Genomic DNA, 26,009 nt, shown 5'->3' on the forward strand with positions numbered 1-26,009 from the left:
ACGGGAATGAAATGAAAGGAGAGAGGGGTAAATGGAGAGAGAAAGGATGCTGACGAAGAGCCAGCTAATTCTGAAAACTGTTTTTTTGTTCCCATGGGAGCAATAGGACAATGGCCACATCTTTAATCGCAACAGCCAAAATCACAGTTTATATGCCCGTCCGTAAACACATTTCCCGAATAATTTGACCAAAGCCAACACATTGCCTCGTTAAGTGAGATGTCCATGAAATCAGTATTTCATGATCTTTAAAGACACGGACAAAAATGTTTTTTTATTCTGACGTAGAATGAAGTGAGTTTCAGTCAAATCCTCGTACGTGGAAGATCTCTGAAGACTTTGACGAACTCTCCCCGACAAATGTTTCGGATTTTTTTTAAACAACTGAACTAAAATGATATCAAGCTGTTGGGGAATGAACTGACTTTTTTTTTTTTTTTCAGTTTGTTTGGTTTGTGTGCTTTCAAAAAATAATGTGTCCATATGGGATAACTGTGCTTGGGGCTGATTGTTTTTTTTGTTTTTTTTTAGGGGAAAGCATTGAGGCACAGAATGAAATATTGTTGGTTTTGGTCTTTTTCTTGGGATTTGTTTGTGTAAAGGGGGAGACAAAAAAACCCCCCGGAAAACAGCCAGATGAATAATTTAAAATCACTAATTACAGAGAGGGTCACATGTGACTGACGTTTTTATGGTCACTTATGGTGTACTGACTGACTGCCTGCAAACATTTGTGTTGAAAGTACCTTAGCAGGATCTGCGTAACAGTAACACCTGTCTGCGAGGGTTATTGTGGACTTCTGTGGAGAGAATCACAGAAAGCATAAGGAGCAGGAGGGCAACAAAAAAAGGGGCGAGCACATTCAACTTGTGTCGACTTTGTGTGAGCGTATGCAGAGAAGGAGGCAAACTACTCGTGACGTACTGTACGTACTCAATAAGACACGGCGTGAGAGTCGACGCTGAACAAGCGTGGATAGTTTAATCCCAACTGATTAGCATGTGTCAGTCACATTCAGATTGACTAGCAGATGAGCTCCTCGGTTAGTTCAAGCCGTGAAAAAAGGCTGTCAATGCGTCAATTCCACTCGTGAAGATTTCAATCATTACACGCTCTGTTACTCATGTGTCCATCATCTAATACAGCCGCATTAAAAAAAAAAAAAACCATTCATAAATGTGCTCGTAAAATATGAATCCATCTCCCAAAATCTCTCTCTTTCTCCGTCTGCATTGCTTTATTGCACTTTTTATATCTCCTTTTAAATCTCCATCTCTCGCTCTCTTTTTTTTCCCTTTCTCCCTTTGTGTCGTTATCCCTCTCTCTCTCTCTCTCTCTTTCTCTCTCTCTCTCTTTCTCTCTCTCTCTCTCATTCATGGCCACATCGAACTCTAATGGGAAAGAAAAACATCAGAGTAAAATCTCTCAGTAGCTTCGCAGGGAAAATTAGCATGTTTATCTGAAGTGTGCGTCTTCGTGTACGTTATTGGTACACACTGTCATCTGCAACACTGTGTGGCTGTGTGCGTAATAACCTGCGCCTCATATGGTCCCTCTCAGACTGGCTTGTGTAAACACTCCAGCATAGATGGTGTGTATGGAGGAAGCACCAGTGATACGTGACTAACAGAGCATATCATTAACTGTCACATCCGATAGATCCAGTGACTGCAGGCAAAGGGTGTGTGTGTGTGTCTATGTGTGTGTTGCAAGAGAAGCAGGTGATGCTTTCAGTCAGCAAGTTTTTTTTTTATGGGGGGGGGGATTTTGAACGCATTTTGAATGGAAGTGTGCGCCTCTCTGTTTGTGCTTGCGTGTGTGTGTTCATGGCGAGATAAGTGCAGGGAATGGCCAGCAGATGTTGCATCCTCTGTCCTGGTTGCCATGGCAGCCAGAAACAAACAGCCCCATCCGCTCTCAATTGGCGATAAATGTCGCCGATAGACGGAGGACAGCGAGACAGGCAGTTAAGCTTCGGTTACTGTGTGTGCACGCTTGTGTGTATGAGACCATATAGTTCTATAAGTGTGTAGAAAAGAGAATGATGCAGAGTGTAGCTGCAATGAAAAAAAAAAGGCTTTTGTTCAGCAGAATAAAAAAAAAAAAAATACAACAATCATAAAAGAGTACTTTGCGCCGAAGCTTATTTCAATTTTCTGCGTTATAATGTCAGTGACCCGTAGTTGCCCTGGAGACCTCCATCTGCTCCAGCTTAAGTGTATGCATTGTTCAGGCCAGCCACCGAGTGAGCCTACTGTGCGCTGATGCAATCCATTCATCGACTTCCATGAATAAAGATTTATAGACCTAGTTTAATTCAAAAGAGAGACATTTCTATTTGGTTTTCGCATCCATCGGAAAAGTACGGAGGCCCTGAAGTCTCAAAAAGTAAAACATATATTTTCTTGCGCGCACGATGTAATTAAACTGTGTGCACAAGTTATTATCATTTGGGAACAACTTATTATCTTTGTAACTATATTGTGTGAACAAAAGAACTTGTGCACACTAATTATCTCATTTTCATCTTACTTGTTCCCACATGGTAATTACATTGTCATCGCAGGATAATAAGTTGTGCACACAATATCAACGTTTTGAATTATTGGGACTTTTGGGACTCCATATTTACACTTTTGTGCATAATTATTTTCTTTCTTCATAAGCCAACATTAAAGTCAATGTATGTGAAGTCCAGTTTCAGATATGCAGCAAATATGAGACTCTGTCCTGATCCTGTGAAACTGTTTCCCTTTGTTGTTGTTGTTGTTGTTGTTGTTGTTGTTGTTGTTTCGTATTCATACATTTTCAACTCCTCTTCCTTCCAGTGAATTTCGACCACTTCCAGATCCTGAGGGCAATAGGAAAAGGAAGCTTTGGAAAAGTAAGTCCATGTTTGTCAAAGTGTACTCTTTTTTAAATTGGAAGGGGTAAAAAACACTTCATTTGCAGTCAAGTGTTCCATACAAAACAAAGAACATAATTAGGTTTACATGTGGATGAGGAGTACAGGTAGGACATACATTACTTGTAATGCAAGACACATTACATATTAGCAGGATTTCAACGTCTCCCATCAAATCCTTCAAACTGTCGAAAACTGATCCAGTATTGAAAAGTCATTCACAAAAGACCTACTCCAAACGCGTGATAAATAAAAACAGTCATTCTCCGCTCTTTCCAGATTTCCTACTCGAGAAAAATGCCTTCCAATCATGACTTCCCAAACCCATGTGGATATAACCAAATGAATTTTCTAAGACCAGGAATCCAAAATCTAAAGTCATAATAATAAACAGCTGAAAGCAAATAGTGTAGAACCCCGCGGATACACATTGGAGATGATAGCAAATGTTTCCACGTGCTGTTAATCCATACGGTTCAGAGTAATCTACATCACATACAGCGAGACACACACGCACACACTTCCACATGCATGCATATACACACACATCTTCACTCCGTCCAACAGCAGATAAGAAGTATGATCACAGTGAACAACAAGCCGCTCAATGGGAGGAGAGATGTGATCAGGGTTTGGCTGATTAACGGAGCCAGCTGGTCCACAGATCACTCTCTTAGATGGCAGTAATCACTGGCTTATTGACGCCCGTAGAACAGACAGGCTCTACAAATAAATACAGGGTGTGACACCATTGCATCGTGAAGAAAAAAAAAAAGAAAAACAGTGTCTATTCTCACTCACGTTGTAGTAGAGGTAATCGTGTATAGCTTCTTACTGAATGTCAGAAAGCTTCCCAGATTGCAGCAGGTGTCATTTTCTGCGTTTCCCTACCTCACATCACACTCACAGTCGATTTCAACTGATGAGAGAATCATTAAGTGTCGTTTGGAAGCGTTTCGATGAATTCCAAAAGACACATCTACATATCCCCGTTGGCAGTTTTGATGAACGCTCACACGACGTTTCCCATCTAAATGCAAAAACATACCGGTGTGAAAAGTTGAACGCCTTACAAGAGGATTAAACCGCTGATCGCAGAGATTAAAGAGAAATCCTGAAGTTTCCTCGCGGCCTCGTTATAGCCCGACATTTCTGGTGGTTGCACTATAACACTTTGTGTGACTTGGGCGGTAACGCTCACGGGAAACCTGGGGCACAGGGCTGAAAACACACCACTGTTGGAGTAGGCTAGCAAAGATGGACAAGAGTGTCCGAATATTTGCATCGTGCACGTTAATAAATAAATCTGATAAAACATGGAGGAAAATAAATAGCCCAATATTGTTACTATCTCAAAGAGAAGTAGTCGTTAATCATAGGGCCAGTTAGTGTTAAGCATTTTGTGTTTGTGATGCTGTTTTAGAGCTTTCAGAAATCCAAATTAGGACGCTTCTAAAAGCCGACAGTGACGAAATGTACCTTTTTGTGCTCTCGTCAGGTCTGCATTGTGCAGAAGAAGGACACTAAGAAGATGTACGCCATGAAGTACATGAACAAGCTGAAATGCGTGGAGCGGAATGAAGTGAGGAATGTCCTGAAAGAGCTGCAGATTATGCAGAACCTTGAACATCCTTTCCTGGTGAACTTCTGGTAAGCAAATACAAACTGCTGCCGTACAGTATATCATTTCTCATGTGCTGAAGTCTGTAGGATTGTGTGAATCGAATCTTACAGACTTGAGGAAGTGTGCTATTTTCTGACTTATAACCGAGGTGATGTTTAATTCAGCACTAAGTGACTTTGACAGAACATATTCTTCCTTTCCTAAAATATGTATATAAAAAGCTTCTGCAGCACACTAAGAGGCATTTCCACTTGAGCAGGTCATCTCTACAAAAGATTGTGTTTATAATTGTCAGCCAACAGCAGCCATTTGGAATGATTTTGTGGTGCACTCTGTGTCATGTGTTTTGTTTTTATGGTGATTGTATTCCGTCCATCATCAGTGACTGCAAAATATCATCGCCTATTAAAAAAAAAAGAAAAAAAAAAAAAGAACTCTGTGCCAATGCTGCAGATGCATTCAGGAAGGTGTCTTCCTGTGAACTGAACTCCCAAGCCTCCATCTGCACCATCCCACCCTTTGAAGTCACTAAAAGCAAAGTCGAGTTTGCTCACTGATCCAAGCTCAACTTTTTTCGGGCACGACCCTTCCTCTCTCCTGGCAGCTTCTTCACGTTTTTTTTTCCCCCCCTTGGCGCATCCAGGGGTTTGAGGAAGCCTCTCCCTCAACACTGTGCACGCTCATTCAAACTAATCTAAGATGACTCATCAGGTAATTTCAGGTCTTCATTCATCACACTGTGAAAGCCTGAGCTTACTAAACACCAGAGAATCGTACTTTTGAGATGCCTGATAAGTACGGCTTGTTGAGTTTCCAGCTGAAAGGCGTCATCAATTCTTGATAAACGCTTCCACTCTGTCACGTTTGGGATCAAGCCACTCTGGTTTTTAACCATTGAGCAGAATGACAGGGAGAATGGCATTCATTTCCAACAACTTACGGATAATAACTACAATAGGGAAGTCCATTTTAAAATAGAACTGGAGGATGAATCATTAGTTCTTCTTCTGTTTTACCCAGAGACACGTCTAGACTTTTGCCCACCTGTTCAGCTAACTGGGGCACTGACAGACATGAAGAATGTGCATGCAGTCTGCCTTCATGGATGTGTAGTTTAACTTCTAACATTAAGGCATCTTAAAGATTTAATATCACTTCATAAAAGTTTAGAAATGTAATTAAAGCATGGCACCATATACACTATTCCACGCTAAATGCTTTAAGGACTTAATGGCAGGGTTGGTGGTGTTCTAAAACTAGCATGATTTTGAAAGTAGCATCCCCTCTGTGCTCCCTTAAAAGCCACGCCCCTCAATTACATGCACAAGCACCATTGGTCCAGAAGCGGATTTCAGCCCATGCTTTGAGTGTGGGCTTGTACATGTTAAGGTTAGAGAGAGAGCAGGAAGAGAGTATGTATGAGATTACCTCGTGTTTTAGCTTCCTATGGATCGTATCTTGTCGCTGGATCCTCTATACTCTGTGTCTGCTGGGTAAAAAAAAATAAAAAAAAATTCAAAAATAAAACAAGCAGTAAAAAGTTACGGAGCCGTGTTGTTCATACAGTGGCAGTTATCAACAAACTGTTGTCATGGAGACAGGACGGACGTGTAGCGCTTTTCTTCTCTGCAAGCAAACGCGCTCTCGAGCGCACAGCCAGAAAATATGCTAGGTGGACACGGTGCTTTGTTTCGTACTAGGTCTTTAATGGCACTTATTTGTTTGTTATTGATATATAAACATAAGGATTATTCGGTGGCATGTAGGATGGCTAAATACGAGCCTTGCAGTATGAACCATTTCAAAGAAGTTTCACCCCAGCCGTGTCCTCCATCCAATTGTTCATTGCATATCATTTAAAATCTGCCATAGCAGAATCAATAGCTTTTGTCTTCTAATTACTCATTTGAGGGGAAACAAAGCTAAATCCTCACATGGTGGAAATGAGTAAGAAAAGAGAACAAGACAAGAGGATTGGAAAAGACATTATAGTTCTGGAAAATGGAGCACAGACAGAGAGGGATAACAAGAGAGGAGGGGAATGTAAGGATAAAGAGAAGTGCAGTGCAGAGACTCATTCAGACAAACAATGCCAGTGCTTGCTTTCCTGCTTGATTGCATACTGTGTTGGACCAAAAAAAAAAAAAAAAAAGGGTTGGAAGTTAATGCTTTTGGCAGCGTAAACCATCCTGGGTGAGGGGAGGGGGTGGGTGTGGGGGGGGGGGGGGAGAGATTTCCTCCAGAGATGTGCTTGGATCAGCGCTGTGCCCACTCTCTCTCTTCTCCTCTCTCTCTCTCTCTTGCTGTGTTGAGTTGGCGTAAGTTATGATTGTCCTGAGGTAAGCTCTCAAGGTCAGAGGCAGGGACAGATTACCTGCAGGCGTATGAACCACACTGACGCAGCCACACGCAGCAAAAGCGAGGGCTTGATTTTTTCTTTCTGTCCCTCTTCATCTTCATCGTCTGTCTTCTTTTCATCCACCTCCATCTCTCCATCCTTCCCATTCCTCTTCCCCCCCCCTTCCTCCTTTCTTCTCATTGTCCTCCTTCACCACATGCTTCACCTCATCTTCTTTCAGCTTGACCTCAGGTGTCTGTTCACTGTACACAGCACAGATGACAATTCACTTGGGGGACAGGTGCAATAAACTAAGTTTTTTTGCCCCCCCCCATGTAAACAACAAAGCACAAAACTGTATTCAGATTTTGCAGACGTTAACCTGTGGTGTCAAGTGTTTGTGGTACAGTCAGTGTAGTGATGTGCCAGCAGTGGAGGGGCAGCCCGTTGTGCCTGCGCTGCAGTTAGTGCAAGGGGAGCCCTTGTTGGCAGTGCACTGCTCTAATGCAGAGTAAGTATCTTTCAGGCCTTTCTGTCAGAGCGAAGCGGAGAGAGGAGGCAATGCTAGCTAGCTAGCATTTTCAGTTGTCTGTTTTTTGAACTCTTTTTTTGCTACTTTGGAGTTAAGGTGGTTATTCATGGAAAAAATGTTCTCTTTCTGTCCTTTCTGTCAGAGCGAGGCGGAGAGAGGAGACAATGCTAGCTAGCTAGCATTTTCAGTTTTCTGTTTTTTTTTAACTCTTTTTTTTTTGCTACTTTTGAGTTAAGGTGGTTATTCATGGAAAAAATTTTCTCTTTCTGTCCTTTTTGTCAGAGCGAAGCGGAGAGAGGAGGCAATGCTAGCTAGCTAGCATTTTAAGTTTTCTGTTTTTTGAACTCTTTTTTTGCTACTTTTGAGTTAAGGTGGTTATTCATGGAGGAAATGTCAGGGTGAGAGAACTTCTGGTTTGGTAGCGACTGTGTTTGGTCTCACTTAGGTAGAACATTTGTGCGGGTCAAAAAAAAGCCAAGAAGTGGTTTAAGAAAAATAAATTGGTTCCTGCAGTTTTTAGATTTCCATAAATGCAAACTGGCACAATAGTTTTGTTTCAAGAGATGCTGCTAAGCCATCATTTCCCACTCTTGTTTTCCATTGTTGTTTTAATAGGAGAGTTGTTGGTTGAGCTGCTCCTGCTAATCACACAGACAAAGAAATGGTATTAATACACAATCAGGGATTGAAACTGTGAGAATAAACAGTAAGGGTTGTACCGGACTGATTTAGAACTTCATGCAAATTTAAATTTTCAACCAAATTGATTTCTGCCAAATTGATTTTCTGGCAAACACTTTAAACAGAATAATTACATTCAGTGGCAACTTGGTGAAGAGTTGTTTTTAAAGTTATTATTCTGGCCTTTTTGACCTTTAGTAGATAGGACAGCTGAAGAGAAACAGGAAGTGTTGGAAGCAGAGAGAGTGGGGGATGACATGCAGCAAAGGGCCACGGTTGGATTTGAACCCCAGTCCGCTGTGATGGGGCATGCAACATAGCTGCTAGGTTAAGATTAAATAACATAAGCTGTGTTTAACGATTCTATGGGACACTTAAAACTGCAGTGATGTAACATGTTATTGTAAAAAAATAATGTTATAGAAGCGTAAAAGGACAAGTAATAAAAAGGTCTGAAACATCAGAAGTAATACATGCTTCAGGGCGTCCCCATTTTGCACAGTTATGATGTAATCTCAAAATGTGTTTCATTTCCACGCAGAATGATGCACCAGTCAGTGGTATTCTCTGTGTGCGTTATGTCAAAAGAAAAACTAAACAGATAGGACATAACGTCTCACAAAGGCAAAAGAGAAGAAATCCTCCAAGCGTCCGAAATACAAAAAGTCAAGTCGAGAAGATAATGTTCTAGATGTTGTACTTTCAAGGCAATGCACTCTGCTGAAGTATAGCGTAGACTTTGAAAGAAAGGCTATGTCTAGCCTCCAGCAATACTGAGCAATAAGAATAATAAGAAGAAGAACATCTGCTTGTACTTAAGGTACAAACTGTATCTGCAAAATGTGCACATCACACTCTCCTTATACTTTAATCACTGCAGGCAAGCAGCACGTCGAATATTTGGCATGATGTCAAGGTGACCTGCTGGAATGAAAGCGAACAGACTCAGTGGTGGTTATGACTAAGAAAACATGCTGATGATGTTCTGAATTACCAATTAACGGAAAGTTTCTAAAACAAAGGAGGAAGGTGATGTTTACCGAAGGAAACATTTTTATACACGCAGGATGATAAGACTTGGCTTTAACTTCATTTTTATGGCTCTTTGTTGGGAAATTGTGTATGTGTGTGTGTGTGTGTGTGTGTGTATTTCGTAATGTGCATCGACGCTTGTGTGCTCAGGCAGCATTAACCACAGAGTGATGGGAGCTGTCAGTCAAAGGAGGTGTCAGGAGATGGGGTGGGAGGAAGGTCGATGGGGCTGTCAGCATAGATCTACCACGTCACGGTGGCCGGCTGTGCTTGGGTTGGGTCAGGCACAGGTTTGTTTGCGTGTTAAAGGTGGATGCAATATTTCATCACTGTCATTTCTATACAAGACAGCAAAGTCTCGTGTCACTTTCTTTCTCAGATTGGAATGATTTTCTGTTTTGGGTACTAAAAAAGTGAATTCTATAAACAAAACGTTATTTGACATTGAGGCTGTTTAGTTAGTTTACCTCATTAACAGTGTTCAGGTAAGTCCCCCTTAAGGAGACCATTGATATTACATTGTATAAACGGATACTAACATGTTCTGACTTTTAAAGAAGGGAAACAGATGTTGATATCTGGTTTTTAGCTTATTGTTTAAGAATGTTTTTGTTGAACATTTCTGCATGAAAACTTGTGCTGATTTGACATAAAACCTTAAAATTCACTTAAAACAATGGATAAATTGTTTGTCTGAAACATTTCCCTTCTGGGAGGAGCATCCTATGTTTTTTGTGAATTAAAAACTGCGAAAGCGTTCCGTTTTTAAATAAGTGCATGCTGTAGCTCGTCACAGCTGCTACCTTTGAAAAGAAGGGGGAAAAAAAGTGTTGTTTTGTTTTTGTTTTTTTTCTCTCCGTGAAGACGTGTTACCATTAGCTTCAGAGCCCCTGCGGTTTCCTGAGACTTCCATTACTGAAGTGGCCCTCGGGTGTCTGTGTCTCTAAAAGCTCAGTGCAGCACGCTCTCCCATCAGGCCGACGAGCTGGAGGCCAGCGAAAGGTCACACTGAAAAGCATGTCTGATGGAGCAGATGCAGACACTGAATTAAAAACTGAAAAAAAAAGACAAACAGAGAGAGAGAGAGAGAGAGAGAGAGTGTTTGGCAAAAAGAAGAGAACAAGTGAGACACCAGGTGCCCTCAGGTCTAATGAACAGTCTGCACCATTTCAACATAATGCACAGGTGCTAATCTGCACTCTGACTGCTGTTCCTCGCCGTCTATCCAAAAAGCTGGTGGAGGCATCGAGCAACAGCTGCTAATGGATGCTTGACAACCTGTTCCAAGTCTGATCCATCATCCTTCTATTTAGCTATGAAGTAAGGACACGCCGTTTTGGCGATGACACTATACAGCTGCAGTTTAGGTAGAACAGATCACGAAATATAATCTTTAAAAAAACCTGTCTAAAAAGGATTACCTCATACAGTAACTGATGGTTAGTTCTCGCACCCCATGTATTATGGACGTGGGGGGGGGGGGGGGGGGGGGGGGTGTATCCCACCTGTGGCTCCTTTCTCACATGTCGTTCCCCACTCTCTTTCTCCCTGATTTCAGACTATAAAAAGCCCAGCATATATAGATTTTTTTTAAAAAGATGAGCTTAAATGGATTTTGACAGTTTTTTTTGCCTGCTCATGCGTTCATCCATATTCTCTAAAATTTCGACAATGTGTTCTACCATTTTCCATGAACCCTGGCGTTCGTTTCAATTTGGGTAATTGTGTAACAATGTTAACATGTGTCCGAAGATTAAAGTGGGTAACAGAATCAAAGTTTCAATTGGCTCCCTTGGTCAGCGCCGCCTCCAATCTTTGTTGAGAAACAAAACCGAGGACGGCGGTCGACATTGGACAAAAGACTTCTACGTGACGCGAGTCTCCTTTAAATCATATTCGTCACACTGTTACACGCTATGTTGTCATATTAAATGTCACTAGAGGGACTTTGATGACCTCCACCTGAGACGTACAACCTAATAACTACTATTTCTAATTCATTTTGACAGCAGTGGCAGCAGGCCAGCGGAGGCTTCATTCGTATTCCAACACCTTCAGCGTTGGCTGTAAGGCCATGTCAGGGAGAGAGAGAAAGAGAGAGGGGAAGGAAACACAGAGACAGAAAGAAAATGTGTTATAATCATAAGAGACCAATTTACTGTATTGTTGTAAAAGCATATAATAAAGACTCTGTAGCAGCAGGTGAGCCGTACCAGAGGGAGGATGCTTGATTTACGGTTATAATAACGTTTATGCAGTATGTAAAGCAATACAAATATATTGTGCATGAAAAGCAAATAATTGAGTACAGTAACGCTGTCATCTATATCCCACACACATGAAAGGTGTGACAAAATGTAGATATGGCAATAAAATTGTTGTTTGAAAGGAACATTTGCTGGTTGCCAAAAACCGTCATTTTTATACTATTTTTTTCAAAACCCAGTTGACTCATTCTTAACTCATGCTGGTGTCTACGACTTGAAGGAGGGGAACTTGAACAGACGTTTCTTGACAGCAGGATAAAGGCGGAGTCATAAGAGGAAGGCAGGGAGATAATGGTGGATCGAGGTGAAAAGAAGTTAAAAGGATGAAGCATGAAAGGAACATCGGATCGTAGGAGCGAACATGAATCCTGTCCTCTGAACTTTGATGGACGTTTGATATTCTTCAGTCAATCAGATATCGCGTGTATCATTGTCTCACAATCATATCAATCAATCAATCGATCTTTATTTGTATAGGGCCAATTCACAACAAGTGTTATCTCAAGACACTTTACAAAAAGCAGATAAATGACCTTACTCTTTGTCTGTTAACATTAACAAAAGAGCAGGTAACAAGACCATGCTCATTGTTATGTTTGTAAAAGCAGGTAAAAGACCTTACTCATTGCTGGATTACAACAGCCCAGTTTAATCTGTCAGAGCGTGGGCAGAAATCTTCAGCAGACCCGGGCTCATGACGCATGAACAGCCGTCTGCTCAACTGCGCTTGGCTTGAAAGTGGGATAGGGGGAGATGGGATGAGATGCAGAAAGACGGTTAAGGATGTATTTTTACATTTCGTGTAAGTAGACTTTGTTTAATATGTGTCTCTCTATTGCTTTTAAACATGTGACACATCTTCATTACATTTAAATGTACAGTATAAAAAGTGCAATATAAATAAAGTTGATTGATTGATTGATTTTTGCTGACTTTCTGATCAGAAAAGGAAATGGTTATCTTACTTCTCAGACATGCTGCTGAGTGGCAGAGAGCAGGTCTGGGTTCTTGCTTGTGAGGTGTGTTTATTACAATTATCGGAGGGTCTGGGATGAACAGTCGGAGTCAGTTCATCTTTTTTGGTCGTCAGAAACACTGACTTCCCCTGACAACAACAGCAAAGTCCCTCCTTGCTTTTACCACCATGGCTTTTCTCTGTTGGTGCAAAGACTTGTGGGACAGAAAACACGCAAACATCAGCCAAGCATGAGAGCTGGTTTTCTACTCCACTAGAGCTGTGTCTTTGGAGGACACGTGTAGTACTGATAGACTGGATGGACTTGCTGCGCCCCTTCCTTAACAACCCCAACCTAAGCATTTCTACCATCCTGTAGTTGTGGAGAGAGTCATAAAATGTGGACTCTTAAAAAGTTCATACAGACATTTACTTTTTCTTAAACCCAGTGAAAGATGGCTTTGCACGGTGTTAATCCTGTATTGAACACAAATATGGAGAAATGAAGCACAGGTCTGCAAATAAGTAACTCCAGTTCAGAGCAAGAATAATGGTTTTGGTAAACATGATTTCAAAATGAAATTTATGAAAAGGGAATATCATCAGTAAACGACAACTCAAGTTAACTTGATAGAAAATGACAATGTTATGACATGTAAAAAATGTACTCTCATGAAAAAAGGAATGGATAAATGTAAGGTGAAAATATGAGCCATTAGTGATAAAAGAATCATTTAAAAGAACACGTTTATATGGTAAAGATGAAGAGAAGTTTCTAGAGATAATGTGAAATGGAGAAAAAAATAAATCAAGAGAGAGACATGAGAAGAGTGACAGAGGCGAGGACAGAGAAGAAAGAGACACAAAGAGAGTTAATCAAACGGCTAAAAGACAATAAAATGTAGTCCATGTAGAAAACTAAAGTGCCCTTATTAAATCACTAAAAGCTTGTTTACTGATCTTTGTTCACAGTTTTCTGCCAGCCTGGTTCTGGCCATCAGATTTCCAGTTATCTAACACATTATCAGAGCGTCAAAAGAGCATTTCACTGTGTAGACAAAGTTCATCTGTCCAACTTAAAACGAGGCTTCAAATTAAGTTTCCCTAATTCTGAGCGAAGTCCTGAACGGCACCAAAAACTACAAATCTTAAATCAAAGGGAAGCACTGCTTTCATTTTAAAACAATGTGGTCTATTTTAAGTGTCACATATAATTTCTCAACACACTTCTCTCATTTCCATACACACACACACACACACACACACACACACACACACACACATACACACACACACACACAGATCCACTCTGTCACCTCAGTTATCTCTCCATTACATCTAATGGAAGAAGGTCTTTGATATTTTTCTCACTCAAGATTTTGGAGACTCTCGATGGGAACCCCTCTCCACAGAATACGTCGCTTTTCAGTAATTCTGCCTCCTTAATGTATTAAGTTGCTCCAGCTCTCATTCTTGCTTCTTGCGGGTTTTGAAAGGATTTCTAACGAAACACTTTTTTAAATAGTCGAGCGTCATTTTGATGCCAAAGACGCTGTATAGGAGTTTTGCAACTTAAAACTCGGAATTTCAAAGCTCATCATCTCACAGATGGAAACTTTAAGAGTGGTTTGACTACAGTGACCTTGGCCCCCGATATGAGTACACTTGACCCCAAAGTTTGTTTCATTTGATAAGTGTGAATGCCATACTCGGGTACCGTGCCCGACAATACAGTCTGCAGGAGATGTGAGCACAACCGTGCTCAAACAAGGAAGTGGACAGCTGTATGACAACATTTTGAATGGCTCCTGTCTCTTAACTATCCACACAGCGCGGACCCATTTTTTCCTCTGAGCTGCACGGGTTAAGTGGAAGTGGGAAGACGGTCATTGATGGTGTCTCATAAATTACACAATTGTCCACAGTTAGCAGTCAACGAGTGGTTGCCATAGTTGCTACTTCTTCTTTCTGCTTCTTGGCAGATTTGCAAACCAACTATGTGCACACTGCCACCTGCTGTATCGCACTGTGTAATAACCATTTACAGTCCATGGTCATTAAAGTGTATTCAGGCAGTGAGCAGTGTGTGTAATGTGAACACAGTCCAGCGGAGACAATCCTGTCTAATGTGAAAAGGCCAAATCGAATATTGCCAGATTCGCTTTCATTTCAGTGTCACCTGCTCAATGTCAGAAACTGTCATGGCGATTGTCAGACAGAAACGTTACTGGAAAGTAGCTCATGATAGTGAGGCGTGTACATAAACATACAGACTGTGCTGTATAACACACAGGCCGTATGTGTCACAATGATTTTTTTCAGGACATGTGTACAACTATAATCACATCATGTCATTAGGCTTCAATTAATTCATTTGAAAGAGAAATTGTAGTATATGCTGGTACGCCCTGACTTAAGCTATCCTTGCAATTTTGCCATCAATGTACTAAGATCCTTTAAATAAACTTAAATCAGTATACTCCCAATATGCTCTCCTTCTCTTATGCCACACACACACACACACACACACACACACACACACACACACACACACACACACACTTAAATACACATATATATACTTTGCCAAACTTTGAAGAAACCTCTGCGTCGGCATTCGTGGCTCAGCCGTTGCAGCTTGTCTGAATGATAGATAACATTGCAGCTGGTTGCTTCCATTCAGCTTCTCTTGTATTATACACTTTGAGTGGGAAGGGCTGGCCTCCTCTCATTTTTTTGATTATGATTCCAGAGCTGATATTTGGGAATAGAGAACAGTGTGTTGATGTGCTCATGTAATAACACAGAATAATATTTACTGGTTCATATGTGTTCCTTCCTTCCCTCCTCAACACTGTTGACAGGAAGGAGGACAGCACTGTGTGTGTGCTTGTGTGTGTGTGTGTGCCAGTGTGTCTCATACACCTCTTTGTGACTTTGGCAAATGTGTGTGCATCTTCAGGACGGGCATCTAACAGATAGTCTTTCCAAACACGGAAGCCATCTGCAATCAGATGTTAAGTGGTCTCAGCATTATCTGAGCCTTAGCAGACAGTTTTGAGTCAGCTCAATCAATGCCCATCCATCCACCGCAAGAAAAGCACCACCTCCAGTTTATTGGAGTCGGGCCCCCTGAGGAAGGGAGTTCACCAACGTGGCAGAAAACTACCCTCGGTCACTGAAGGTTGAATTATGGTCCGAACAGGGAAGTCTCTGCAAGTGGAAACCGTAATGGACTGTAAAAATGCACAGCCATTCAGCAGAATTGTAGCCCACCTCAGATCAGGACTATGTGGAGGGGCGGCGGTATTATTCCCAAATTTGACGGCAGATCTGAAACAGCAGATCTACGGCTCGTGTTGCACACAAAGCACTGCTCAAGGCAAGGTTGGAAATGTTGGCCGCAGCAACTTTTGAAATATGATTTTTGCATGAATTACTTTCTTGTGGGAAAGAAACTAATTAGCTCGTCGTTAAGAAGAGAGAGTGAGAAAGTGATGCCTTAAAGGGGCACTCAGTGTGAAAAATCAATGACGATTTGTGCAACAGCTTCTGCAGTGGAGTGTGCGGCTGCCCTTACATGCCAGGGCTTGATGGAGGAATAAATGGATGACCTCACATGGCATCATACCACTAAGCTACTGGCGCCCCTATAGGTTTGTAGGTATAAATTAAGGCTATGAAGCGATTAAAAATATTCAAGAAAACGACATTAAGTAGAAAAACAAACTAAGGTAGGAACTCAGGACTAATTTTGTAACGCAGAAAAAATAAAACCCTGTGCACAATGTTAAAAATAAATCACTTTTTGAGTATTAAATTGTAGCATCTTCATATTTCTGAACTCTGTTTTGATTTTCATCAATATACTTTTTGGAAAATTGGAAGAAAACACTTGATATTTTTGTATTTTATTTCATGCACTTTCGAGGCATCTATTTGGAACTGTTCCGACTTACGTGACCTTTTGAACTTGCGCAGGTTCTTGAAGGTACAGTCGTTCAAATGGGTCTCTGCAGACCTGAAAAGCAAACGTATATTTTAAGGCTTACTAAATATGCTCAGACAATAACCTCGTGTTACCTGTCTCAGCTGTCGCCTTACTGTCTCAGCGACTTGTGTACCCGATAATAAAGGATTGCGACAGCTTGTTTGCCTTGAAGACAAGATAATGAGCATTGCCTTGCCTCTGGCATGACTCGGCATATATGTCTAGCTTCGAGTTACGCGGAGTAGAGCAACGTCTATCCCTTAGAGACTTGGGGAAGAGGTTGTGTTATCAGAGATCATCATGAGGTTGAAACAACAGTGTGCTCTTGTTCAATCTTTTTTTTTTTTTTTTTTTTTTTTTTTTCAATGAGCTTTTGCTCTTGTCTTCTAAAAGCTGATTTGCCTGAGGAGTGCACGGCTGACGTGAACTCAGCTTGCACCTGTCATTGTGTTCTATCGATGATGAATTGTTGTGTCTTTAATGCTGCAGCCATCCAGACAGTCAACAAAATAAAATGTTAGCTCAGATGTCTTCTAGCATTGGTTACCCCACCACAAAACCAAAAGGTGCTATTTTTAACTCTTGGGGAGGTATCTTATACACGCTGTGGGTAAATATGTGACTCAGTTGTGGCCGTCTTGTCACTTTCTAAGTCTTCCTCACTATCATCTCTTTATTCACTAAACTACCAAACATCACTCTCTGCTGACTCATATTCTCATAACTTTTTTTCATCTCTGTTCTGTCTCGTTTCTGATTTTTCCTCCCCTCTTTCTTTCAACCCCGTGATAATCATCGACCATTTTCCTTCTGCAGTTAGTGTCCATGGCAGTCCCTGCTGTACCGTTTGAATTGTCATTCTCGACTGATCTACTTTTTCCCCGTGCAGGTATTCCTTCCAGGACGAGGAGGACATGTTTATGGTGGTGGACTTGCTCTTGGGAGGAGACCTGAGATATCACCTCCAGCAGAATGTCCACTTCTCAGAGAGCACAGTGAAGCTCTACGTCTGCGAGCTGGCCCTGGCACTGGGATACCTCCGCAGCAAGCGTATCATACACAGGTGGGATGTTTTCTGGGATTTCCCCTCCTCTTAAACATTTTTGGGTAGTTTATTATGTTGCAGTGTGTTTTAATTCTACAGATACTGATTTTTGGTTACTTCTATCTACACAACTAACACTGGAGAAATACTCCCTGACTGGTTTGCTCTTCCCGATTATGCATCCCCCGCCACCCTTTCGTTCAGTCTCTCTCGCTTGTTTTCCATCATCACAGTTTGAGAATGAAGTAACCCGGTGTTCTTCTCTCCTTGGCTGTCCACTTCAATAATATTTTATAATATGACTTCTCCTCCACTGTGCAGAAAGGTCAAGCTATCTTGACATCAAGGTCACACCTGACACAACAGTTTACCTTGAGCTGCAGACCATGACCATCAGGATGTGCACCAGTTCTGTCGACGCTGCTGTGTCGATGCCTCATTTCATTTGTAGAATGCAGTTTAAGTGCTTTTTAGGCAGAAATAGCTGCTGCTATGGCAGGACCACAGACTCGCTTGGCCAAGAAAGACATGGCTACAACCCAATATTATTATTTTAAGTTATTGGAGTGACTTGAAGGGCTTGGAAAATCTTATTACAGCCAATGATGGGGCCAAAAAAGCATTTAATATATTGAGTAAGGTCAAAGCTAAAAAGACCCTCCTTGTATTTTTTTCCTTGAAGTATACACCAGTACCTTAGTTATATACAAACAGTGAAGACAAGAATCACAACTTGAGAATTCTCTTATGCTTGATGTTTGCTAATCTGAATAAATGAAAATCGTGTCTTTTCCTAAATAACTTGTTTGTTTTCTGAAAATTATTTTTTTTTAAATAGACTTGTTTTAGATTACTTTTGTTGGGAGCCAACGCACTCTGACATCTCACAACATTGATTCCTGGTTTACAACATGCATTTCAAGTTGATCCTAGTATCTCATCTCTTTCAAAAAAATACAGGCTTTTTTCCACAGATTGCTGCTATACAATATTCAATGAACCACTTTCAAAGGCGGGTTTTTAGGCCATTGAACCACTTGATGAGGTGAGGAAATGTTAATGGATTTTTTTTTTTAAATGAAGCCAAAACCATGACCTTTTTAACCTTAATCAGTTTCCTGGGAACAAAAAAACCCAGAAAAAAACAGAAATTATGTTTTAGTGTAGACTATAGAAAGGATCCATGAAATACACTGAAGAGCATTTCATTTTAAAATGCAGAATTAAACAAAAGCTGCTGATGCAAATTAGTTAGAACATGTAGGCGGACTTGGGGTATAAAAATCCTTCTTAAACAACCACAGGCTATTAAAGCACAACATAACGCCTTTTAATGACGTTCACTGTTCAGATATTTATGACATAGCCGACTTGAGTAATGCCTGGCCAGTGCTCTGCTTCAATCTCTATAGTATATTCATTTTCCTTCCACTGGCCAAAGCTTACTCCTCCAGTCTGATGAGGGAGCGAAGAGGTAAACACAGAAATAGAGGCTTTCTCAGATCATGACTAATTGGAAACTTCACTGTAGCAGAGAACAGTCATTCATCAACACCCCCAGATAACAAATTACGCCATTTAACATAAAGTGGACCACTTGCTCTTGTCCACAGGAAAAAGACAGTGAAGGATATAAATTGGACGCATTATTAATTTTCTTATTCATCCTGTCCATGGAGGAATATGAATATTTAAATCATGTTTTCCATTTTAGTGCTAAAAGAGAAAGACTTCCCCACTTGATGCGCAGGTGTTGGGAGTGTTTGTTTAGATGGAATCAACATCTTTTCAATCTGCATTCATTAGTTTCAGATAGGAAGAGGAGCTGAAAGTAACTCAGCTCATCTCTATGGAAATTGAATGTATAATATCCTCACTCAGATCAGATGTGGACGTGCTGACTTTGGTACCATGAGTGACGTGTGTGTGTGTGTGTGTGTGTGTGTGTGTGTGTGTGTGTGTGTGTGTGTGTGGGTTCCTGATGGACTTACACATTCTTAATTATTTCCGTTCAACGAGTTTGAAGATGATGAGGGAAGTAATGATGATAATGACATGGAACTAGATCATGCTGTTATGATCTCATTTATGACTTTGATCATGGCTATGACAGAATATATATGGAAGTAGTTTGCTTCAATATGGTGGCCAGATGTCTACATTAGCTTTATAAGTGCAGTGGTAATAAAGTGGTATCAAACTATCTCCTTGAAAAGGAAGACCTAGGGAAAACAAATGATGGTATTAAAAACTAGCATTAGCATTAGCATAAAATACAGGATCAGGGAACGTGTAAAGTTCCTCAGATATTGTTGCCAACTTGATTTACTTCATTCTCAGTTAGGGTTGGAAGTTTACTGTCTCTTGAAAACTTAACCAATTTTTTTTGGCTACCATCCACATTGGTTACAACAACATTTTGATGAAGTTTGTAATTATGTAAGGAGCTAAAGTGCTGACATAAGGGAAATGTGTGGCACCACCGCTGTTACTTGTAAAGGGTCAATAAATGATCTACCAAACTAGTACTTAAGATTATCTTTACAAATGCATTCGGGAGAAACAGTGCACAAAAATATGGGACTATTCATGTTTTTCTCTCTCATGGATTTCTTTCAAAGACATTTTGAACTGCTCCGGGAGGGCAGAGATTAAATTCGGTTAAAATAATATTAACAGGAGAAACATATAAAATCGCTACAGAATATCTGAAACCTGCTAGCTATTTTATTACCCATAATTTCCCATTACATGATGACATTACATCCCCAAAAGAAGGTAATTTCATAGATTTTCTAATTCAGCCAAAATGTCATCTCATTGTATTCAAGCATGAGATGACATTTATTCTTAATGTTTGAAGATGTCGCCTCACTTGAGTCATTATGTTTACAATACGATCAACCCCAGCGGTTTCATACGTCCGGTTCAATCTTATTCAGGCCTTTTTTTTTTTTTTGTGTGTTTTTTTTTTAACCCTATGCTCTCTGTGGAGTTTGAATTATTAACAACAGAATGAGTCTCAATTAGACGACCTCCTCAGAGGCTCGATGACTCGTTCTAAACAAGTGGAAAGATAAATGGCAAGTGTGTGACAAGGGAAGACGCGTGTGTGTGTGTGTGTGTGTGTGTGTGTGTGTGTGTGTGTGTGTGTGTGTCTGTGTGTGTGTGTGTATGTGTGTGTATATGTGCGTATGAAAGCCTCACCACAGCCTATTGACATCAACAACAATAATCTCCGGCTGAATTCTCAAGTGCATTATGTTGCCTCCTGAAAACTCTGTAATGGAAATGCCTAATGGTGTCAGCGAGCAGACGCTCTTTATGCCTCAGAGTTTCACGTACTGTAGCAACCACAAGGCAAATTAAAGTGGTTAAGGGGCTAATTTATGGATGATTGATCGATGGAGACAGACGTCTAACAACCGAGACAGAAGCCATTCAGTAAGTCATGATTGCAGAAGGGAACATACGAAACATACATTCATGTTGTGGTACATGGATTTGAATATTCAATACTTTACACAGTAACCCTGAGAGGTGCTATGATGCCATGCATTTTTTATTGCTTGTATCAAGGTATTAGTTTAGAGCAGGTAATACGATGATTTGTTATTTTTTGTTGTAAACGTATGTTGACAGGATGCCATGGGAGTTTTGGATTTTACTTGGTTATATGTTCGCAAGCATTTAAATTGGGTTGTTTGGAGTTCCATCAACGCTGTTGATCTTCCAGCTAATAGTTGCTCGAGCACCAGGAGTGTTCAAAAATAACAACGATAAAAACAGCGTAGGGGGGAGGGACTTAAGACGGAAACAAACGGTCTGGGGAAACAAATGGGAAATTGTTCAGTTCAGATTCCTATTCCAATCAAACTATCTGAAGCGTGAGGAGACCCCGCTGTAGCAAGCGCCAATCCTTTCTCATCCAAGGATGACTATGATCTCTTCCCCCTTTCTTTCCTCCCTCTCTCTTTCCAACACACACACATACACAAACACACACAATATACAGTGCCCTTCTTCACCTCCTAATCTCTCTCATTATCACTCTGCCCTTTTTTCCCTCTTGTGAGAATTTTCTCTTACTACAGTATTTTTTTTACTTCTTTGCCAAGCTCTCCCGTTTTCTGACTTCTTAGTTGTCAGTCGTGCTGGGTAGGGCTTTTTTTTTTTCTCTGGGGAAAGTGACGCAAGACATGGCTCTGCTTCAAATAATTTATTTGCTCCTTCATCCCCTTCTCCTCGAGAGGATTTGTGCCAAGCTGCCCAGAGGGAATATGGTCTTAATTCACCTTTCTGGTTAATTGAAGGTGAACAGTCTCCATAGATCTGCTTGTGTCTAGTTCTTGGAACAAAGAGATAAAATGTGCTCTTCAGATTGCATGGAGAGAAGGGGATACGTCATTGCTCTTACTCTGCATCAGCTCCTCAAGCTTTTGTCATGTCTTCAAGTGAAGTATTCCTTATTCATGGTGTGCGTTAATGTTTTATTTTCCAGCAGGGGGAGAAAAAGAAGAAGAAAAAAAAACAGTGGGGTGAACTATTCCCTCATATTTCATAAATACAGATTAAGGTGCCAGCTGGTTCTTGTGCTCCGATTTTCCAGACAGTAAAAAAAAAAAAAAAAAAATGGAGTAAACTTCATCCAAAATCTTCCTCAGCTCAAGCGGCACATTAGCTGAATGGGAGGATGTTTTTTTCTCTCTCGAACATGATAGAATGTTTACCAGCTAGTCTGTTTCAAAAACATCAGTAATTGCCTGCTTGTGAAGCTGACTCACGAGTCTGCCTGTAGGACAAAAGAGAGAGACTTTGGCAGGAAGACAGACCGAAAGATGGAGCTACAGGCAGAGAGGGTGGAGAGAGCTTACCTAATTTAAAAAAAAAAAAATTGTGTAGCACTCGTTGAATGTTTCTGACTCAGTGAATTATTCATCACCCGTAATTATGATGTGAGCTTTGGCATTTTAGTGCCGATTGGCTGCTTTCTGCACTCTCCGCCTCTATCGACCCCCCCCCCAAAATTAAATAAAAAAAATCCGACTTTTGTCACGTTGACACACTTGGTCTGTGATAATGAATTAGGAATGAACATCGCTCAGCTCTGGAGAGCTGCGACTGTCACGCGCGCAAACACACAATGTTTACCCATGAGCACAAACAAGGAGAAAGACACACGCATGTACACCTGCGCCGCTGTCACACTTGTCAGAGCTATTTCTCTTTAACAGATAGAAGAAAGAGTGAGTGAGGCACACAGTAGTTTTGCAGGGCGGGAGCTCTTACCCTCCGAGGGTCTGGTTGGGCTTTTAATTCACGTTCAAAGGCAGCGGCTGTCTGACTCGCTCTCCCGTGGCTGGTGGGCGTAGGTACTAAGAACTAAGGGATTCTGACACTGCGTGCATCTGGGAGCGTGCATATTTCTGTGCACAAGCACTAGTGTGTGTGTGTGTGTGTGTGTGTGTGCTTGTTTGGAGTGCATGATTGAGCTGAGCTTCGGGCTTTCTGGGGCCACCGCAAGCTCCTCCAGCTCTCCTTTGTGACAGAGAGAGGGAGAGGCACGATCCCAAACAGCGCCGCGCTTTCATTCTGAAGTGGAGCAGAGAGCTACTAAAGCAGCAGAGCCATGAAAGAGGCTCTGATTAGACTGCCGGCAATCTGAGCTCAGAAAACCAGTAACTCCAATTCCACTGCAGAAGTTATGAATTCTGTAAAAATGAACTAAAGTGGGTATTCAATGATTTTCATGCGACTGAGAACAATCTATTCATATCTCATTGAGCCTGAGCAGAAACGGTCTGTCATAATGTAAGCAGGGCTGGGTATTCAAGCATAATGCTTACTTTGATTACTTTTTACTGTATAGTCTGAAATGTGTCAGATTATAACAATTGCCTAGGTACAGTGGAAAAAGTGTCATTCTTCATCTATTGGAGAGAAAGAAATCTACAAAATCAAAAAGCCTCAAAATGTGAAGATTAGTCTTTCTTTGTTATTTCTGTTGAAACGTCGAGTTCTTTCAGGATTTTAAATCCTCAAACAAACCTTCAAAAGACTCATTTGAATAAACATCTCTGACTCTTTCCCCTTTCGTATGAGGTAGCGAATTTGTTATACCAGTGTGTTGGTGTTGAATTGTTACCTTTATCTTGATATCATTTTTAATTTGTTTCATTTTGTGTCAGTGTGCTGCCATTAGGAAATGTTTTCGCTAAAAGGTGTCTGAATAACCCCAGAAGGAATGGGCCATTTGAGGCCAGACAGAAAAATACAAGATTCATTCATTCATATACATTTCACAGTTTATAGAATTATAACATGGAACTTTATAGCGAGATTAATGCCTTTTGCATTCATTGTCTTGATAAAAGATTTTTTTTTTTTTTTTTTTTAAAGCAGTTTGTACCTCTTGTGAATCATATTTCTTTTTAACTTGTTGCTTCTTAGGACAACAATATCTGCAGGAAATGCAATAAAATAAAGCAAAGGTCATATTACAGGGGAAAAAAGCATGTACATAGTGCTCATATCTCAAATACACCATTGAAGAAAAAAAAAAGTGTGTGAACAGAAATGCAGCTTTTATTTCAGGTCAGACTTCTCCTGATGGAACTGCAGGGTAAAGCGTGGTTGGCGTGCTTTCCATTACTGAGCTGACATGTGGACGGACATAATGTTTGTCAGTGTCTTTGTAATCAAATGTGAATAATAACTTGTTTCTATTATTGGAACTATTCCATGAAAAGCCTCTTGGATCTAATGCAGGAAATATTGCGTTTGAGTGTTTGGGGACATGTTTCTGTAAGCTCTTTAAACAAATGGAGTGTTATTCCGTGTCGTCACATGACGTGTGTGCGTATAAGCCTCTGCTCTCAGGTGTGTTGTCCCTCTCCAGTATCAGTACAGTATCACATGACCAGGTACAGGGTTCAGTTACCCCTGCGCCTCTGATGGCTGGCTGTAATGAGGCCATTAGATCCTACTAATAGCTTGTAGGGTCAGTCAACCGAGAGAAAAGCAGAGGGGATCAACTTGCACTGAGCTTTCCTGGCCCTCCCTGTCACCCTTCACTCATGAGAGCCCCGACTTTTTTTTAATTTTTTTTTTAACCTTTATTCTTCTCATTTTCTACTGCTCCTTTTACTCCTTTCACCCATACACGCTCAATTTACCCTCAACTCAAACATCACTGCCCCCCTTCACTTGTTAATCTCTTTTCAGCTCCCCATTTAATCGTTTTATCCAGAACTGCCACGTACATTTTTTTTTTCTTTCACTGCCCCTGTACAGTAGGGACAATTTCAGTTTTTTCAGCGTTTTATCCGACTCACTTAATTACTCTAAAGCTTTTACCCCTTCTTCTTCTTCCTCATACTGTATACTTTATTCATTAGATACTTCTTTCTCTCTCTTTCCATTTCTCTTTTTGACCTTGTGATTTCAGCCAAGCTGTCGATTTATATGTAAAGCTTTTCATTTTCATGATGTTTTCCTCACTTTCTTTCCACTCCGATAGATAATAAGATACAAGGCGCTCTGAGAACTACTCAGGAAAATGTGCATCTACAAAGGCGGGCAGTTTTTACAAAGTAACAAAGAATGGCTGATGATTACAAATTGCTGCCTCAAAGTGCCTTTCAGAATCTTGATTAACCAACATTTTTAGGACCCAAACGCTCTCATATAGTAGTTCAATTCTTTCAACACGTTCACCTTTTTGCTGTGTCATCCCTGAAAGCATTCTGTTCACAGTGGTAAACGCTTGCAGATGGTTGAGGTGTCACCCAGCCAAACTGTCCCGTCCTCACGCAGAGGTGCTGTGACCGGGGCTGCAGCAGATCCATCTGTTTTGCAGCACTAATTTATTCTGTATGGCAGATAAACAGGATAATAAAAACAGACGAGAATGAAAAACATGCAGTTCAATGATTTAAAAGTGCGTACTCTAGCTTTTACTAGAAGAGGGTAGAGCAAGTTAGAAATGCAGAATCAAGCTTTCAATCATTAACACATTAAATACAGTAACAAACTGTAAAAGTCATTTAATACTAAATATGCTGTACAGGAAAATAATATTATCAATGGAAATATACATGAATGGAATTGCTCCATCTGACAACTTCAGAAAACGTTGTCGCACAGGTTGTTAATGTTTTTTTTAATAGCTATAATCAAATCCGAGGCCTCCTGCTGCTGCGATGAACGCAGGGTAAACAGAAGTCTCCTGATGAGACAAGGAAAGGAAAATATCCTGTGAATATTAGCACTGCTCCTTCCCCCAGACATTACCAGCATAACAAAGCCATCTGACCTACTTTAGATTAGGACTTTGTTTGTGGGTAGAGACTTTAGTCGCTAATCGCCGGGTAATTCGTCTAGTGAGCTTCTGGGAAAGGAGAATAAATGTTAATTTACGGATCATTGTGTTGAATGCAACATAGAGACTGTACTGGCTGTGAGTGTTGGAATAGGCTTTGTAAGTCTCTGGGGTTTATAAATTATTGCACTTTTATTTTGCTGTGAATTACACAGTGCTGAGCCCATGAAGCAGGCTGGAGACTTTCATTTATTCAAATTGTTTTAATTATTGTCTTATCTAGGTACAGTAGTTTACATATTGAAGCTGCTGGTTTAA

The 26,009-nt window shown here is 40.7% G+C and overlaps 1 protein-coding gene across 1 annotated transcript in view; it reads left to right on the plus strand.

Moving 5' to 3' along the window:
* The window catches only part of stk32a (serine/threonine kinase 32A), a 64,082-nt gene that overhangs the window by 5,660 nt on the left and 32,413 nt on the right, over positions 1-26,009 (plus strand). The window contains exons 3-5 of the mRNA XM_079356385.1: positions 2,830-2,885; positions 4,405-4,556; positions 17,216-17,389. Of these exons, the coding sequence (XP_079212511.1) occupies positions 2,830-2,885; positions 4,405-4,556; positions 17,216-17,389 (382 nt within the window). The remainder of the gene's footprint in view (positions 1-2,829; positions 2,886-4,404; positions 4,557-17,215; positions 17,390-26,009) is intronic.

Source organism: Symphodus melops (genome assembly GCF_947650265.1).
Source record: "Symphodus melops genome assembly, chromosome: 11".
NCBI classification, from domain to species: domain Eukaryota; kingdom Metazoa; phylum Chordata; class Actinopteri; order Labriformes; family Labridae; genus Symphodus; species Symphodus melops.